The 19,219-nt window shown below is 42.9% G+C and overlaps 2 protein-coding genes and 1 pseudogene across 6 annotated transcripts; 1 reads left to right on the plus strand and 2 right to left on the minus strand.

Annotated features, from left to right (window-relative positions):
- Positions 1-10,549: 10,549 nt before the first annotated feature.
- LOC118477018 (uncharacterized) lies at positions 10,550-11,309 on the minus strand. The gene is made up of 2 exons (XM_035967530.1): positions 11,233-11,309; positions 10,550-10,995 (listed from the first exon to the last, which is right to left on the minus strand). Exon 2 carries the CDS (start codon positions 10,969-10,971, stop codon positions 10,735-10,737), a length of 237 nt encoding a protein of 78 aa, XP_035823423.1. The 5' UTR covers positions 10,972-10,995; positions 11,233-11,309; the 3' UTR covers positions 10,550-10,734.
- Positions 11,310-12,232: 923 nt separating this feature from the next.
- On the plus strand, positions 12,233-14,592 carry LOC118471920 (uncharacterized). Of its 5 annotated transcripts, none has more exons than XR_004857958.1 (5): positions 12,233-12,789; positions 13,270-13,376; positions 13,828-13,954; positions 14,178-14,242; positions 14,358-14,592. XR_004857958.1 is itself a non-coding variant. In XM_035967531.1 (5 exons), the coding sequence occupies exons 1-4, from the start codon at positions 12,378-12,380 to the stop codon at positions 14,200-14,202; spliced, it is 654 nt and encodes a 217-aa protein (XP_035823424.1). In that variant the 5' UTR covers positions 12,233-12,377; the 3' UTR covers positions 14,203-14,242; positions 14,358-14,592. The 5 variants fall into 5 exon arrangements, 2 of the variants coding, with proteins under 2 accessions (XP_035823424.1, XP_035823425.1); XR_004857957.1 differs by having other exon boundaries at positions 13,270-13,359; positions 13,809-13,954; XM_035967531.1 differs by having other exon boundaries at positions 13,270-13,359.
- Positions 14,593-16,351: 1,759 nt separating this feature from the next.
- Positions 16,352-16,591, minus strand: LOC118477019 (uncharacterized; annotated as a pseudogene).
- Between the last annotated feature and the right edge of the window lie 2,628 nt (positions 16,592-19,219).

Below are 19,219 nucleotides of genomic sequence, written 5' to 3' on the forward strand. Positions count from 1 at the left end.
GGATGATTATTCTCGCTTCACTTGGGTGTTCTTTTTGCAGGAAAAATCTCATACCCAAGAGACCTTAAAAGGATTCTTGAGACGGGCTCAAAATGAGTTCGGCTTAAGGATCAAGAAAATTAGAAGCGACAATGGGACGGAGTTCAAGAACTCACAAATCGAAGGCTTCCTTGAGGACGAGGGCATCAAGCATGAGTTCTCTTCTCCCTACACCCCACAACAAAATGGTGTAGTGGAGAGGAAGAATAGAACTCTATTGGACATGGCAAGAACCATGCTTGATGAATACAAGACTTCAGATCGGTTTTGGGCCGAGGCGGTCAACACCGCCTGCTACGCCATTAACCGGTTGTATCTACACCGAATCCTCAAGAAGACATCATACGAACTCCTAACCGGTAAAAAGCCCAATATTTCATATTTTAGAGTCTTTGGTAGCAAATGCTTTATTCTTGTTAAAAGAGGTAGAAAATCTAAATTTGCTCCTAAGACTGTAGAAGGCTTTTTACTAGGATATGATTCAAACACAAGGGCATATAGAGTCTTTAACAAGTCCTCAGGACTTGTTGAAGTTTCTTGTGACATTGTGTTTGATGAGACTAACGGCTCTCAAGTAGAGCAAGTTGAGCTTGATGAGATAGGTGATGAAGAGGCTCTGTGCATCGCGCTAAGGAACATGTCCATTGGGGATGTGTGTCCTAAGGAATCCGAAGAGCCTCCAAATGCACAAGATCAACCATCTTCCTCCACTCAAGCATCTACACCAACTCAAAATGAGGATGAGGCTCAATTTGATGAAGGAGAAGATTCAAGAGTTGAGCCACCTCAAGATGACGGCAATGATCAAGGGGGAGATGCAAATGATCAAGACAAGGAGGATGAAGAAGCAAAACCGCCACACCCAAGAGTCCACCAAGCAATCCAACGAGATCACCCCGTCGACACCATCCTAGGCGACATTCATAAGGGGGTAACTACTAGATCTCGTGTTGCACATTTTTGTGAGCATTACTCTTTTGTTTCCTCTATTGAGCCACACAGGGTAGAGGAAGCACTACAAGATTCGGATTGGGTGGTGGCGATGCAAGAGGAGCTCAGCAATTTCACTAGGAACGAGGTATGGCATTTAGTTCCACGTCCTAATCAAAATGTTGTAGGAACCAAGTGGGTTTTCCGCAACAAGCAAGACGAGAATGGTGTGGTGACAAGGAACAAAGCCCGACTTGTGGCCAAGGGATACTCCCAAGTCGAAGGTTTGGACTTCGGTGAAACCTATGCACCCGTAGCTAGGCTTGAGTCAATTCGTATATTATTAGCCTATGCTACTTACCATGGCTTCAAGCTTTACCAAATGGACGTGAAAAGTGCCTTCCTCAACGGACCAATCAAGGAAGAGGTCTATGTTGAGCAACCTCCCGGCTTTGAAGATAGTGAGTACCCTAATCATGTGTATAAACTCTCTAAGGCGCTTTATGGGCTCAAGCAAGCCCCAAGAGCATGGTATGAATGCCTTAGAGATTTCCTTATCACTAATGGCTTCAAAGTCGGAAAGGCCGATCCTACTCTATTCACTAAAACTCTTGACAATGATTTATTCATATGCCAAATTTATGTTGATGATATTATATTTGGGTCTACTAACAAATCTACTTGTGAGGAATTTAGTAGGATCATGACACAAAAATTCGAGATGTCTATGATGGGGGAGTTGAAGTACTTCTTAGGATTTCAAGTAAAGCAACTCCAAGAAGGCACCTTCATTAGCCAAACGAAATACATTCAAGACATTCTCAACAAGTTTTAGATGAAGGATGCCAAGCCCATCAAGACACCCATGGGAACCAATGGGCATCTCGACCTCGACACAGGAGGTAAATCCGTCGATCAAAAGGTATACCGGTCGATGATAGGCTCTTTACTCTATTTATGTGCATCTCGACCGGATATTATGCTTTCCGTATGCATGTGTGCAAGATTACAAGCCGACCCTAAGGAAGCTCACCTTACGGCCGTAAAACAAATCTTGAGATATTTAGTTTATACTCCTATGTTTGGGCTTTGGTATCCTAGGGGATCCACATTTGATTTAATTGGTTATTCGGATGCCGATTGGGCGGAGTGTAAGATTAATAGAAAGAGCACATCGGGGACTTGCCAGTTCTTGGGAAGATCCTTGGTGTCTTGGGCTTCAAAGAAGCAAAATTCCGTAGCTCTTTCTACCGCCGAAGCCGAGTATATTGCCGCAGGTCATTGTTGCGCGCAATTGCTTTGGATGAGGCAAACCCTTAGGGACTATGGTTACAAATTAACCAAAGTTCCTCTTCTATGTGATAATGAGAGTGCAATCCGCATGGCGGATAATCCCGTTGAGCATAGCCGCACTAAACACATAGCCATTCTGTATCATTTTCTAAGGGATCACCAACAAAAGGGAGATATCGAGATTGCATATATTAACACTAAGGAACAATTAGTCGATATCTTTACTAAGCCACTAGATGACCAAACCTTTAACAAACTTAGGCATGAGCTAAATATTCTTGATTCTAGGAATTTCCTTTCCTCGTGTCGTTGTAAATGCGAGATCTATGTCGTGTTGCATATTTAATCGATCTGTTCTTTTGCATGGTGTATTGTTTTTTTTGGTTTGGAGAATGTTGAATGTATGTTTATGCTTGCATAGATAATGGTCCGTTCGCGGAGTCCGAAGCAATTGCTGGAGAACACGCTGAGCAACAACTATTTGGTGAAGGCAAGTGTCCTCTGACCCATCATGTTCTACTTACTTTATAATTCACTCTCCTGCATACTATGATCGACCTAAGGATTTACTAGCTTTCTATTTATCCTGTCCTTGACTACCTTTTTTGGTTGGGCTATTATGATCAACTACAAGCTAGTGCTTTACTTTAATCAACGAACATGATGAGAATTTTACACAGAAGCTCTATATTGGTGGTCTTAGAGATATTTACACTAGCGATTTTTAGTATCGCTGGTGCTAGTGGAAATCAGCCTTTTTATTGGCGGTTGTTGTGCAACCGCCAGTGAAAATATCATTTTCACTGGCAGCTGTATAAAACAAACCGCCAGTGGAAATAACATTTCCACCGGCAGCTTTATTATGCAAACCGCCGTCATTTCCTTGGACACGGCTCTATGTAATTGCTGTGTACATGAATTGCTGATCCTAACACGGACATGGTTCACATTCGGTTTGCCTTCTAAAACTGGGTGTGACAGTACCGTCATGTATTGATTTTTAATGCGCATATGAATATTGTGCTTGCTTTTTGGGTTTTGACATGGTGGTTTGGTAGCAACGATGCATAATTCATATGCCAAATAATACTCGTTATTAAAATTGGAATGCATCAAAGTGCCAAACATTGGACCGTAAGTAAGGAATTATTCGTTAGTATATATTGCATATGTACCTTGTCCATTTTTATTACTCGTGTGCTCGAAAGTGATGGTCCATTGACGGGTGGATTGTAATGAAAGTTGTGGCAACATTAATCGAAGGAAGGGATGGTCACTAGTACACAGAGGCTCTATAGTGGCGGTTCTAGAGCTGTTTGCACTGGCGTTTTTCACTGCCGCCAGTGCTAGGGGCCAGTGGAAATCGCCATTTCCACTGGCGGTTATTCTAGAACCGCCAGTGAAAATATAATTTCCACTGGCGGTTTTCTTAAGCAAACCGCCACTTAAAATATAATTTCCACTGGCGGTTTGCTTAAGAAAACTGCCAATGGAAATGCTATTTCCACTGGCGGTTTTTTTATTTAGCCGCCAGTGGAAGTTTTCCCGCCTTTTTTTAAATTTTCAATCAGTACTGAAATTTATATATATATATACACACAAACATATATATGTATATTGATATTGATAAACATGTAGTATTGATATTAAAAGCAACATGGAATTAAATTCTATCATACATTTATATACATCAAAGTCTTGTTTACAACCATGTATGCATCACACATTATATACATCAAAGTTTTCACTTAAGCTCTAATAACTATCTCGACTAAGAGATAGTCTACTAATTTCTGTTAGTATTCTAAACTCTGGCAAAGCTAATGTTCCGGAAGCATCGTGATATTTCCCTTCTGCGGGAATGACCTCTTTCAATATGAATGTGCACAGTTCCTCAACTATGCCATACAATGCACCTTCAGTCATGTTCTCCGGGCTTCCTTGTTGAAATTGCTGTAAAGGAAGTTTATAAACATCATCTATTTATACTCAATAATAACACATTTGCATCTTTAATGACATAAATACATACGTGACTATTACTAATAATACCTTGCCAGGGTTCGTGATGTATCGTCCGTTCATTCTCATGAACTCGCACATATAGAACCCACATAGGACCGATTCGGGTGGTTACTTGTGGCATTACATAACGGGAGATTGGTTATTTAGTTGCAACATTGTCCTATGTACGTACATGTATGATATGTATTCATAAATTCACATACTTACCGGCCAGTTATAATGGATGTCTAGTGGCACGCCTTTTTTGGACGTGTCGTACTTTCCACCTCGTAGCTTATAAAACCTAAATGCCCTGTGATCTCAAATATAATCACCATGTTATTCTACAATTCTCATCGATATAAGTATGCATGCATAGAAAAGGCTTACATCTCTAAGATGCTGAGGAATTTTGAATAGGCCAAAGGCTCGGTGTGCAAGGAGTCGAGCACCAGCACCTTTCCAACCTTAGGATAAATGAAGAAGCATATCCAGGGGTCCCTGTATGAATCAAACTTGTGATACATGTGTATTGAAATTATTAGTTTTATTTATGCAAAATCACACATACTTAAAGTTGTACGGGGCCACTATGGATTCCCTGTCTTAAAATTGAAGCATTGCGTGTCCTATGTAGGTGGCGTATCTTGCTTCAAAATCCTTCTTCAGATCCTGGATACGCACCTCAATTTCTTCGTCTGTTAGTCCCTGTAATGCTTCGTTGACTTTTCTGATTCTAAAAGTGTGGTTATCCTCGCATATCTTTATTGGGTTGAGATACCCAACCCTTTTACTGGCACTAGCATTGGGATTGGTACCATAAAGGATCTCCTGCTCATAAAGGATCTCCTGCTGATCATGTTGCATTCTGCAACGCACACGTGCATGTCAGATATTGAAAATTTATACAACTCACTAATAATAACACATATATGTGGAGTATGAATGACACTTACAATGCAAATATGGTTACAAGTTGCACGTCAAGTCTCTAAAGGTTCATCATTAACCACATGTCCTCGAATGCAACAAAGGCTTTTTGATTTGAACCAATAAAAGCATGGGCTTGTACATTGACACTGATGGTGTCGATGCCAACTGAAGATGCCCGCATGTACCAATCATGCAACCTTTTAATATTAGTCGGGACCTTCCTTAGTTTCTCAAAAGTGAGTAGTGGTCTGCCCGGCACATATTTTTAGGCACGTTTTTATAATCTGCCTTAGTTGGCTTCTTTATCTTTGCGGCCATTGCCTTAGCCTTTTTTGCGGACTCCTCGAGATCGGCCAAATCAACAGTGTCTGACGTGAGGCTCCGTCCAATCCCTTTCAAAAGACGAGATGTGCCAGCAGTGGATTTACTCTTCTTTTTCTTCTCGAACGGGGACACTAATTTTGGTATAGAAACTTTAGATTTCTTTGATGGTCGTGGATCCCTTGATGGCTGTGGAGAAGGTGGATCCCTGAAGGCGATGTATGTGGCGGAGACGGTGGCCACCAAGAGGATGAGGAGAAGGAGGGTCAGAAAGAGGATGAGGAGCAGCATGTGAAGTTTGAGGAGTTGATGATGGATGTACAATAGGAACACCAATTTGAGAAGGCGGAGACGGTTGGACCTGCGACGACGACTGTCGTGGTGGATCAACCAATTCGACATCCCTTCGAGGCCAAAGGATAAAATTCTTGATAGTTTGTCCAAGTGTCTCGATACCTTCGGGCCCAGGGATGTCTAGCATGTCTTCCTCGGATCCTTGGATGACTATCGTCACTTCTACCCTGCAATATTCTTCTGGAATGTCGTTTCCATGGAACTTGCGTCCTGGGATCGCAAGGCCTGTGGCTACTTTCTTTTTACGCTGATTGTTAATACCATATCTTATAACTAGTGTGCATGCCACAGGCCTTGTGATGTCATCAACTGGATAGCGGACCTTATTTCCCGTTGACGTGATAGAGCTTGGGATGGTCGTACCCTCGGTGGAAGCCGACGGTTGAGCTGCTGGAATTATTTGCATGTGTGGAGTGGTCATCTGTTGAACAGACATCGCACTCGCCATCGTCAATTGCTGCATCAATTCTAGAGGAGGATTCGATAGCATTTCAGACATCAGGCCTTTGAACTCTTTCTTGGCCTCCTCCTTAAAATAATTCGCCATCTCTTCCTTGTATCGATCATGTTTCTTGTACAGACCTTCCCATTGTGGTCTGAATCCTTCCTTCCAACCTTTCTTAGATGAGATTCCTCGTACACGACCAGGATGCTCAGGGTTACCGAGACCAGCCGTTAGAATGTCTCTCTCCCTTTGCGGCTTAAATGTTCCTTGGCTCTGCTTAGCTGCAATTGCATATATGTTTTTTGCCGCTTCTTCGACAGTGGGATCATCAAAAGATACACCAGACTCAGTTTCCCTTGGTTTTCTAGCACGGATCCAATTAGCTGTCCTTTCACCAAGTTGCTCGGACAGCGTCGGCAACCCTGTAGCCTTCTTCTCGGCGTCTTCTTGTCTCCATTTAGGAACCTGACGCTTGTAACCACCTGTGCCAAGGTGGTGGTGGTATTTGTTCTTCTTAGATAGTTCCGAATTTGCCTCACTTAGCGATATGAAATTAGGGCTGCTCCTCTGCTCTAGAAATACTGCCCACTGACCTGCTGAGATTATATATTTTTTCGTCGGGTCTAGGTCTTTCTTTGCAAACTTTGTATTCATCTCAGACCTCCAGTTTCGGAAATTGATTGCAAACTGCTTCATCGTGTATTTTTTCACGAGTTCTTCTAAACCCCGAGGCAAAACGAACCTCGTTATTAGCTTATTCCACATTTGATTCTTGACATCATCTGATACATCTCTCCACTGTCGGATTGTGATGTCAAGATTATCTCTAACTAAGAACCCAAGTGCATTCCGGAACTTAGGCAGTGCCTCTTCTGGAGCTAGGGGCTGACCATTCGGGCTCACGTCTACGATTTTATATGTCTTGTCAGGAAACTTGTTTAGCCCCCTGTCACCTCTATTCCGATCGCTCTGCTTCCTTTTCCTTGACCTCTCGGTGGTTGTCTCGGTCGATTCCGGTGCGCCTTGGGTGCCGCAGGCTTTGAGCTCTTTTCTACTAGTGGTGGATACTACTAGTATTGGGAAGCTTCGCCAGAAGTTAGTAGACTATCTCTTAGGCGAGATAGTTATTAGAGCATAGGTGAAAAATTTTGATGTATAGAATGTGTGAAGCATATATGGTTGTAAAAAAAAGACTTTCATGTGTAGAATGTATGATAGAATTTAATTCCACGTTGCTTTCAATATGTGTGCGTGTGTGTAAATAAATATAAAATTCATTTTTGTTTGAAAATTTCAAAAAAGTCGAGAAAACTTATACTGGCGAGAAATGTTAAGCAAACCGCTAGTGAAAATAACATTTCCACTGGCGGTTTTATTAAGCAAACCGCCCGTGAAAATAACATTTGCACTGGCGATTTGCTTAATACAGCCGCCAGTGGAAATAACATTTCTACTGGCGGCTGTATTAAGCAAACCACAAGTGGAAATAACATTTCCATTGGCGGCTAGCGTTTTGCTTAATAAAGCCGCCAATGGAAATGCTATTTCCAATAGCGGTTTACATAATACAGCCGCTAGTGGAAATGCTATTTTCACTAGCCGCTGCAAAACAACCGCCAATGAAAAGGCTGATTTCCACTAGCCTATAGCACTAGCGGCACTGAAAACGCCAGTGCAAATAGCTCTAGGACCGCCACTATAGAGCTTCTGTGTACTAGTGCAATCTGACCACCAAATATTTACTACAAGACTGATGTAAGCACCTACTAGCATAAATACATGCCTACCTACAAATAAGAAAGTAGTAGCATGTATATGTATCTCTAAATATATATAAACACGTCGACTATTTGGTTTACATTGCATCATCTCGGTGATAATAATATATGTATCATTATACACACGATGACAAATATTGATAGTCGTCAATGATACTGTTGCATAGTGGTTATCTAATAATTACTAGTTTTGATATAATAAATCAATGTGTTTTGATATAATCCATTGTGTGACTTTGCTATACATGTGATTCTCATCTGATTTCATGTATAGTGGAACATCTGGTTTTGTCCTTAGAACCGGGTGTGACTGTTTAGTGATGGTACTTACAACCACCATCTTTATAGGTTCCTAAAGGTCTTTATCGAACGTCTGTAGGATGCTAAAGGCACATTTAGCAACCAACATAAAGTAGTTGTTAGTGTACCGCCGTGTATTGATATTTAACGCGCATATGAATATTGTGCCTGCTTTTTGCATTTTGACATGGTGGTTTGGTAGCAAGGGTGCATAATTATATATGGATTATAGTTTTGGGAGACTTTATCAAATACTAACTTTCATGTGGTTTTATGTAAATCTTGGTGCCAAACAATACTCGTTATTAAAATTGGAATGCTTCAAAGTGCCAAACATTGGACCGTAAGTAAGGAACTAGTCGTTAGTATATATTGCATATGTACCTTGTCCATTTTTATTATTCGTGTGCTCGAAAACGGTGGTCCATTGACGGGTGGATTGTATTGAAAGTTGCGGCACCATTAATCGATGGAAGGGACAGTGGATACTACTAGTATTGGGAAGCAATAATGCCATAAGTGTGACAAGTAGACCTTAAATATTTCCCATAACATAATGGCCCTTAAAAAAGACTATAATATATAACCACATCTCTAGACAATATATCGATAATAAACACGAGGCATATAATTATTTATTATTAAATATATTGATTAACACAAACACTGAAGTACAAGTAGAGCCATCACACACGTAAACCAGCCATGCAAGGAACTTTAGATATCACACTCGCTCGCATTATTCAAATCAAAAAACAAAATCTGAATATCATTTTTGCATTCACAGTTTTCCATTTTTCGAGTGGCTTGTAGTTCAATTCTGAATTATCAGAGGAAATTCAATTAAACAAACAAAATCTATGAGTTATAGCAAACACTTTTATAATTGTTCCAAAAATAGAACATGTAAGTATACAGAGTGTAGGAACAAACCACAAAGAGTTTGGCTAAAAAAGAAAAAAATGGTAATATACATTGCCGAGTGTCCATGTAAAGCACTCGGCAAAGCATATTTTGCAGAGTGTTATTCGGGCGGCACTCGGCAAAATTTCTTTCTTTTGCGAGTGTCAAAGCCTGGCTCTCGGCAAAGATAATGGCCGTCAGCTAGCAGTCGACCGCCACTATAGAGCTTCTGTGTACTAGTGCAATCTGACCGCCAAATATTTACTACAAGACTGATGTAAGCACCTACTAGCAAAAATACGTGCCTACCTACAAATAAGAAAGTAGTAGCATGTATATGTATCTCTAAATATATATAAACACATCGACTATTTGGTTTACATTGCATCATCTCAGTGATAATAATATATGTATTATTATACACACGGTGACAAATATTGATAGTTGTCAAGGATACTGTTGCATAGTGGTTATCTAATAAATATTGGTTTTGATATAATAAATCAATGTGTTTTGATATAATCCATTGTGTGACGTTGCTATACATGTGATTCTCATCCGATTTCATGTATAGTGGAACATCTGGTTTTGTCCTTAGAACCGGGTGTGACTGTTTAGTGATGGTACTTACAACCACCATCTTTATAGGTTGCTAAAGGTCTTTATCGAACGTCTGTAGGATGCTAAAGGCACATTTAGCAACCAACATAAAGTAGTTGTTAGTGTACCGTCGTGTATTGATATTTAACGCGCATATGAATATTGTGCCTGCTTTTTGCGTTTTGACATGGTGGTTTGGTAGCAAGGGTGCATAATTATATATGGATTATAGTTTTGGGAGACTTTATCAAATACTAACTTTCATGTGGTTTTTTTGTAAATCTTTGTGAATTATAAGGTATAAGCCCAAATAATACTCGTTATTAAAATTGGAATGCATCAAAGTGCCAAACATTGTACCGTAAGTAAGGAATTAGTCGTTAGTATATATTGCATATGTACCTTGTCCATTTTTATTACTCGTGTGCTCGAAAGCGAAAGCGGTGGTCCATTGACGGGTGGATTGTATTGAAAGTTGCGGCACCATTAATCGATGGAAGGGACGGTGGATACTACTAGTATTGGGAAGCAATAATGCCATAAGTGTGACAAGTAGACCTTAAATATTTCCCATAACATAATGGCCCTTAAAAAAGACTATAATATATAACCACATCTCTAGACAATATATCGATAATAAACACGAGGCATATAATTATTTATTATTAAATATATTGATTAACACAAACTCTGAAGTACAAGTAGAGCCATCACACACGTAAACCAGCCATGCAAGGAACTTTAGATATCACACTCGCTCGCATTATTCAAATCAAATTTGTGCGTAATCCATCAAGGCGTAATAAAATTGAAGGCTTGGCATTGTGGAACAATCTAGCCAATATATGGTGCTGGGTTAACCACAACAGCCTGACCATTGACGATGTCGTTGTAGATACAAACACGTATGGCACCATCTTGGAGTGGAGACGGGACCCCATCTGGAGGGAGTACTCGAACTTCGGTTATATTGGGATTATCTTGACGGATAATATTAACCGCATCTACAACAGCGTAGCCAACCAGATCAGGCCATGTTTGGGTGGTTATACCAAGCTTGACGACCTCCATCAATCAGGTAGTGTCCTTCTGAAACTGTTATAATTGCCAACAAGCATCAATAATCAAGGAAAACTGACATAGTGTAAACAAACGCATTATTTTTAAAAAAAAAATAACGGTATCATATATATGGCATGCATGCATGAGCATATGATACTACGGTAGGCATCGTTCCATTATACTAACTGATTGTCATAAACCAATGTATTAATATTTACAGAAAAACTGATGTCGTAAGGGCCAACTAACACAAAGTAAATACCTACGTACCTGCAAATATAGAAGAAACTAGTAGCCTGTATGAGAATAGGAGATGGTATGTGCTCTATGTATGTCTATGCATGTATATATATACACACGGTGACTAGCTATTTGGATTGCATGCAACAATGGATGTTCTTTATGGACCCGTTCATATTGCTACCGATTTTAATACTCAGCTCGTCGATGATAACGGTGCATCCATTTTTCTTCTTTTACTTAGTAAACATCGGCACATGTTGACATCTTCTATCTCGATCTAATTGTCCTGCTTGCATTGTTATTAGCTGGCAGTACAGCCCTTTGTTTACACGGTACTAGCACAGTACTTGGCTAGCTGGTACCAAAAACGTTGGACGGAACCGAGTCACATGAAGGAGCAGGGCAAGGGCAGGGGCACGCGTGCATCCCACAGTCAGCAGTCACCGCCATGCCATGCATGTCTGTTATGTGTAGCGCCCGATGACATCAGAAGCGGAACGAACCATGTGTACTGGAACCAAACGGACTAGTCGCGTGGGCCGCGGGAACGAGATTGTAAACAGCCGGATGAGTTAACGACGTAAACAGATCACCAGGTAAAACGACCGAACACGGATGCATATTTAATTCTATTTTATGTTTTCTTTTTCTCCTTTTTCCTTTTATTATGCAACGTGACATGTTTTTTTTATGTATCTTTATTACGTGAATTTTTGAAAGTTTAAGTACCTACTTAGGATTTTTGTAGACTCTCCGTCTTTCGGTACCATGGTATTATCACTATACGATGGTTGATCTTTAGCGACCCTTATTAGGGACAGACGGTTGGTCGCTAAAAGTTATGTACCGACAGTTGGTCGCTAAATGCATTTGCAGCGACGGGCCACCGGTCGCTAAAAATCTAGAAATTTAACTACTCAAGGTTGGTCGCTATAGAGGCAGGTGGACATCCGACGGTTGGTCGCTATTGATTGACATGTGACTGTTGGTGGCTAAATAAATTAGGCCCGAACAGGCCCAACTCAGCAACTCGTCCAAATCGAAATCACTTCTATTAAAAACTAGCAAACCCTACCTCCTCTTATCCCCTTCTCTTGACGGCGCCACCATGTCGCCTCCGCCCTCAACCCTAGCCGTATCGCGCCCTCGCCCTGCCTCCAGCCCCGCGCAGTATGCTGCTCGCTCCGGGCTCCGGTCATCTGCCATGCGTCGTTGGCTACTCGCCTGCTCCCATGCTCCCTCCGGATCTGCTGCTCTCGGTGATTTGGCGCAGCGGCTTTGCGCCTCCACACTTGGTCGCCGGCCTCCTCACCTCCACAAGCCCACGTCGTCGCCGTCTCCTCTTCGCCATCGCCCCGCTCGCCTCCTGTGCCAACGACCCGACCAACCTCGGCTCCTCCCTCTGCCCCTCCATCCCAACTCCTGACATCAAAGTGCACAGCTTCGCTGGCCCCAACGTGGCTCTGCCAATGCCTCAAGCTCAAACAGCGATTCTGTTATGGCTGAAGCAGAACTTGCCTCAAATGCTGCTGCTGGTGACACGGCGCGCGCAACGCCGGCAAGTCCTCGCTCACAAATACCATGGTATGAACGGCTTCTAAAACATTTTTTGTTTCACACAATCACACCTCTAACTTTTCATTGACAAATGTGGCATCATGTACCTTGTATCTGTTAGCGGTCATTTCTACTAGTCGCATGGATCATGGCATTATCAATTTTGCAACGCTTCTGTTAGTGTGGGTTTCAGATAATGATGGTATTAGTTCCCGACTTCTATTCGAAATTGGCTATTACTCAGACCGACGTTTCCTGTTATGTTGTTCAGCTCATACACAGTTCAATACATTATCCTTTTGTGCTTCCACCCCTTTAGGATATATGTGTATGACTTATAGCAGTCTCTGCATTTAATTGGATTATTTCACCAACCAGTAATAAACTAATAATGGATGGTATTGTTGATACTCGTAATGCCTTTCCTGATAAAAACTTTATAGTTCAGTAAAGTAATTAGCTGATTGAAATGATACCTTATGACCCTTTTATCTTTGGATCTATCAGGTTGGGACAAAAGTGGCTGCAGTTTCCCGCAAGACAAATACTACGACTCACGAAATTTTGGGGGTGCTAACAAAAGGGAACACACAGATTGTATGTCATATTATCAGGTTCATTTACTCTTCTTCTGGCAGCCGACTAGGAAATGAAACCACATTTTCAACTTTTGACTTAACCATATATATACTTTCCTTGATTTTTTTAAACATAGCTAGGGCGTTTTGTGTTTGCCGTTAACTGGATTTGGACATTTGTTGCCTCAAAAGATATATGAACTAGCCGTGTTTTATTTCTGCTTTGGAAGATATTAATTGCGTAACAAATTCTCTCATGTCAGATAGTGGTGAATCTTCTTGGCTTGATCTGTCTCTATTGAGTTCTGTCTAAATTGACAAAATTCTAGGCCTAATGATGTGTTCTTAATTTATCCATCGTAGAACCATTAATATAACACACAAAAACAGGAACCTGCTGCTAATTTGTACGCCTATCTGTACTAGTTGCATAGTTGTATTGTATTCAGCTAGTAAAATTCTCTGTAGTGCTTTTTTGACTCCACAGGGCTCATGTTAGGGCACCATGGATTTCCTTATAGGGACGTCACAGTTCGTGTGGAGAGTGCCTCGAGCTCAATTAACCTATATGATTTACTAATAGTCATGTTGGATGTCAATAGGCATCTTAATTTGTAAGTCTTCATCACACTTTTTGGCTAAATTAAAGCTGTTTGGCTAGTCCTTTAGATTACTGAAAATATAGTTAAGAACATTTGTATTTTGCTATTTCGATTTCCAACAGTACAACTATTGGGGATGATTGCTTTCCTTTGTAAAAGCAATCAAGTAATTTCTTAGCTAAGTTCTAGCTATAAGTTCTACATGACATGCTATTGCCCATGATAATTCTGACAGGATTGCTTCAACTCTTTCTGGTTGATCAGTTTTTCCTAGTCCCAGTACCATACAAAGATGTTCAGGTGAACCTGAAAATTCTTCTCAATTTGACTTGCAAGCTTTCTGATGCGAGCACTAAATAGTGATATTTTGTAATTTTGTATGAGCATTGTTTGAGTGAATCTTTTCTTTGAGCAGCTGGATATAAACATTTCTCCACGTCTCTCTTCTGAATACGTAAGTTATCTGGAAAATCCTGTTGAGTTGCTCAATGAAGCGGCAAAAGCTGCATAGAAAGATCTATGGAAAATCCTGTTGAGTTGCTCAATGAAGGCTTTTGCGAATCACTTGAAGTGTTAGTACTTTTGTGAATGATTTTGTAAAGTGTTTGCAAATATGTGCAAAACATAATAACATGTGTAGGTTTTGTGAATGATTTTGTTGTGGTGCTTGTTGATGGTTTATGTGATGTGGATCTATCATTGTGCAATACTAATTAAATTTGTATATCTATGTGATTATGTGTATAAAAATTGGTGATTTGTGATGCTTTTGTATATATAACAGTTGTTGAAAGCTAATTAATGGTATATTATCATTATTAACGACTATAATTAGGGGCAACTTTCTGTTGGTTGCTAAATGTATAGTATAACGACTCACGATTGGTTGCTAAATCTATAATACAACAACCCACGGTTGGTCGCTAAATATACAATATTAGCAACGGAGGGTCGGTCACTAAAAAGATGTCGGTCGCTAAAGCCTTTAGCGAAGGCACTTCGGTACCATGGTATTATTCATTTGGCAATATTTGTAACACCATTTCTGCAAACACAATGTTGACATGTCCCTTTTGATTTGGGTTGATTATTAGTGATTGCCAACGGGTAGCACTCTGGGGTAGTCCGTGTACCGACCAGACTATGAGATTATGTATCTGCAACGATGTCGGTTGCATTACGGTGTGCAGGTGTGGAGCACAGGGACGGTGGTCGACGACGAAGGTAAAGGTCATGTGGGTTCGTGTCGATGTACCGGGAGTGGTGAAAGACGAGCGATGTGACTTGACTTAGGGACCGGAGTCGCAGGGTGACCAGCCGTGGTGGCTGACACCTGGGACACGCACTCGCGCTAGGACGTGGTGTAGCGGGTTGTGTTGCCGACACAGTCTAGGACTGGCAGAACACGTGTCCAATATGTGGGGGACGCCCATGCGGTACGATACTCATAGCAGTTTCGTGGTTGAGCCTCAAATTCTTGGTATGTGTTTGTATGTTTACCAGTGACCTTGCACATTACAAAAGTAGGGTGTTATAAGAAATTGTTCTACACTAATATAGAAAAGGTTTGTACCAACACCAAATTTACCAATACATTTTTAAAATTATAGCAACAACTCTCTAAACCCTATACCAATACCCATCGCACTATCATTTTTCACTATTATTTTGAATCAGATTTACATATTTTGTGAATGGTGAGATGGTACGTGCTCTATGTATGTCTATGCGTGTATATATATACACACGGGTGACTATGTATGTCTATGCGTGCTCTGCTTGCATTACGCGTAGACTTCAAACATGCACGCTCTTCTTCACCCTTTGTTTCTTGTTTCTTCACCCTTTGTTACAGCGGACATAATAATAAATTAATACACTGAATACTGTCCAAGTCACGTGTACTAATTTCGTGGTCCCCGGAGGGACCCGCTGTGAAGTGTATTAATTTATAAATACACTGAACTAGTATTTATAAACCCTAAATATTGTCCAAGTCACGTGTACGTGTACGTGTTAGTATAAATTAATACACTGAACTAGCATGTACGTCTACATGTATCATCATTAATACATTGAACTGCTTTTGCGAAAACTGGAGGTAAAAATTTTCAACAAATTTTTGTACTTCCATCCAAGGATGAAAATCATTTGCCCTTACAAGGACCATATATAACCACATTGTTGGACACTCGATAATAAACAAGAGACATATCTGATTATTTATATTTGAATATATTGATTAGCACAATCACTGAAGTACAAGTAGATCCATCACACACACATACATATTTGAAATCGGGCATGAAGGGAACCTTAGATATCACACTCGCTCGCATTATTCAATTTAAATTTGCTCCTAATATATCAGGGCATAATAAAATATATGGAAAGGCATTGCGGCACGATCTATCCAATATATGGTGTTGGGTTAATAATCACAACAACCTAGCCGTTGACGACGTCGTTGTAGATAAAAACACATACTGAGCCTTGTTGGAGTGGTGATGGGGCCTCATCGGGAGGAAGTACTCGAACTTTTGTTATATCTAGCTGAGTTTTACAGATAATATTAACCGCATCTAAAGCGGGGTAGCCAACTAGATCGGATCATGTTTGGGTTGTTATACCAAACTTGGCTGCCTCCATCAATCACGTAGTATCCTTTGTTTTCTGCCTTCTGAGACTGTTGTAATTGCCAACAAGTATCAATAATGTATGTATTTAATGTATGTATCAATAATGGATGTAAGCATCATCTAACAAAACGTACATGCCTAGCTACCTGAAAAGAAGAAACAAAAGCATGTGTATGGAGATTGTACGTGCTCTATGTATGTCTACGTATGTATACATGGTGACTGTTGGGGCGAAGGCGAAGACGCTACCCTTCGCTCGATGCCTTCGCCAGTCTCGCTGCACCAACGGATACAAGACGACTGGCAGTCTCCACCCTTTGTCCGACACGCCGAAGGACGAAGACCTATGGCGAGGTCTCCTCGTCCTGCGGCGTCGCCCAACACGAGGGCCCACGTGCAATCTGGCCCATCGTAATAGGCCCCGCGCGGTCGCTGCGCATTACGAGCCTAATTTGTAAAGGTTTCTCTGTTATTACGGTCGGTAACCCTGCTTTAATAGGAATATTCCGGGGATGACCTAGGCGCCTGAGGGCACATGCGTCCTTAATCCTTGACGCTGGGCACTCAGACACCTATAAATACCCCCGCACAGTGCCCTTGAGAGGCTGGATGAACAGAGCAATTGCCTTCCTGAGCTAAAACCTTGTCTGCATTACTTTTACTCCCCCGTTGGATCACCTTGCTCGGGAGAGCAAGTTCCAACATTTGGCGCCCACCGTTCGTGCTAAGAAAAACCACCCGCGATGGCACCCAAGAGAGCTAGCTCGAAGGCAGCCCCATCCATTGACGAAGCTGCAAAGGCAGCACTACTGGCCGAGAAAAAAGGCAAGGCCCTTGTCGACACCACCACCAAGAAGCCTGCGAAGACGACGCACTCAGCAAGAGGCAGCGCAATGAACAACCCACACCCAAAGGCAGTCTCCGCACCTGCAGCTCCGGAGGACAACCGCAACCTCCCCTAGGCTTCGCTGCGCTAGAGGGTGTGGACGCCACCGAGGACGGCAAAGTCATCGGCGTTTCCGCAGAGGAACAACTACAGCTGCGCGCCTTGCGCATCAAGAACCGCAACCTCCAGAAGCAAAAGGAGATCCTCGAGGCCAAACACTAACATGTGTCTGCGCAAGCTAAGGTGCGCCAGATGATACGCGACGAAGAGCAAAAGGCTCAGGAGCTTGAGCAAGAGATCACGCTCATGCAGCGCGAAGGCCAACTCGGTCTGCAACATGGCCCACCCCTCCAACAGCACGCGCAAATTGAAGACCTGGTCATCCCTCAGCGCGGACACGCCATTCCGCACGCCGCAGCATTCCAAGGTGTCAACTACCTTGACGAGCGGAGTTCCCTGGCGCCCCACCTGCAAGTATCACCATGGCCCGCCAACTTCAGGGCAGGGACCTATCCCAAGTACAACTTCAACACTGACCCAGCACAGTACATCATGAGCGATCAGGTCGCCGTTGCATCATCCGGAGGGGACGACGCCACGATGGCCAAGTCATTCATCATCGCCCTCGAAGGCCCGGCCCTCACCTGGTACACCAGGTTGTCCCCGCTGTCCATCGACTCCTGGAGAAGTCTTCGGGACAAATTCCTGCTCAACTTCCAAGGGTACCGCCCAGACACCGACGCCTTAGCTGAACTTTCACTCTGCAAGCAGCTGGAAAGAGAGACCCTGCGGGAGTAGTACCGCAAGTTCCTGACCCTCAAGTCACAACTGCCTTCGGTTGATGACCAAATCGCCATCCACTACGCCATCAGTGGCCTTCGGGCCGGCGTCCTTTACAGCCACTGCATCAGAGATCTGCCCAGGAACCTCCAGGAGCTGTATCAGCTATTTGAAAAATACGCCAGATCCTAAGAGCTCCACCAGCGCCAAGTCGAGTCCCAGAGGAAACCTAAAGACCCTCCGCAGTCCAGCCGTACGTGGACCAGGCCTTCGCAGGCAGACTCCGGTCGGGACGGCCGCAATCAGCAGCAGGTACACAACATCGCCAACCAGCACCCCGCTAGCGAGGCCCCTCGCCGCCAGGAGTATCCCCCCCAAGGCCGCGGAAACGGAACTCGTGGTCGGGGCCGGGGACGTGCGCAGCAGCCGCGCAGATTTTACTGCTTGTTCCACGGCGAAGACTGCATGCACCCTACAAGAGATTGCCCAGAGGTGAAGGCCACCAGAGACAGGATGGCACGGGCGCAACCAGCCGACAACCCTAGAGTTGTCGCGCACACATATCAACAACCCCCTCAGCCATACATCCACGGCCCCGCTCCGCATCCACCGCACCACGCATACCAACACCACTAGGAGGTACAAATCGTACCTCCCCCACCCACACCTCCACACCCGCAACAGCAAAACATCCACCACCCCAACCACCCCCAAGCCCCAAAGCAAGAAGACTTTGCCGATCAACCGTATCGCGGAGTCATCCACATGATCACTGGGGGGTCCAGCGTCGACTTCGACACGAAGCGACAGAAGAGGGACCATTACCGCAGCATCAACCACGTCGCCATCACCGATCCAGTCATGCAGACGAAGTGGTCCCATGTGCCATTGACCTTTGACGCCCGAGACGTCGATCTGCGCAGCGCACCCCACATCGACGCCATGGTTATCAACTACAGCGTGGCAGGCTGG

This window comes from Zea mays, chromosome 4 (genome assembly GCF_902167145.1).
Source record: "Zea mays cultivar B73 chromosome 4, Zm-B73-REFERENCE-NAM-5.0, whole genome shotgun sequence".
Taxonomy (NCBI): Eukaryota; Viridiplantae; Streptophyta; class Magnoliopsida; order Poales; family Poaceae; genus Zea; species Zea mays.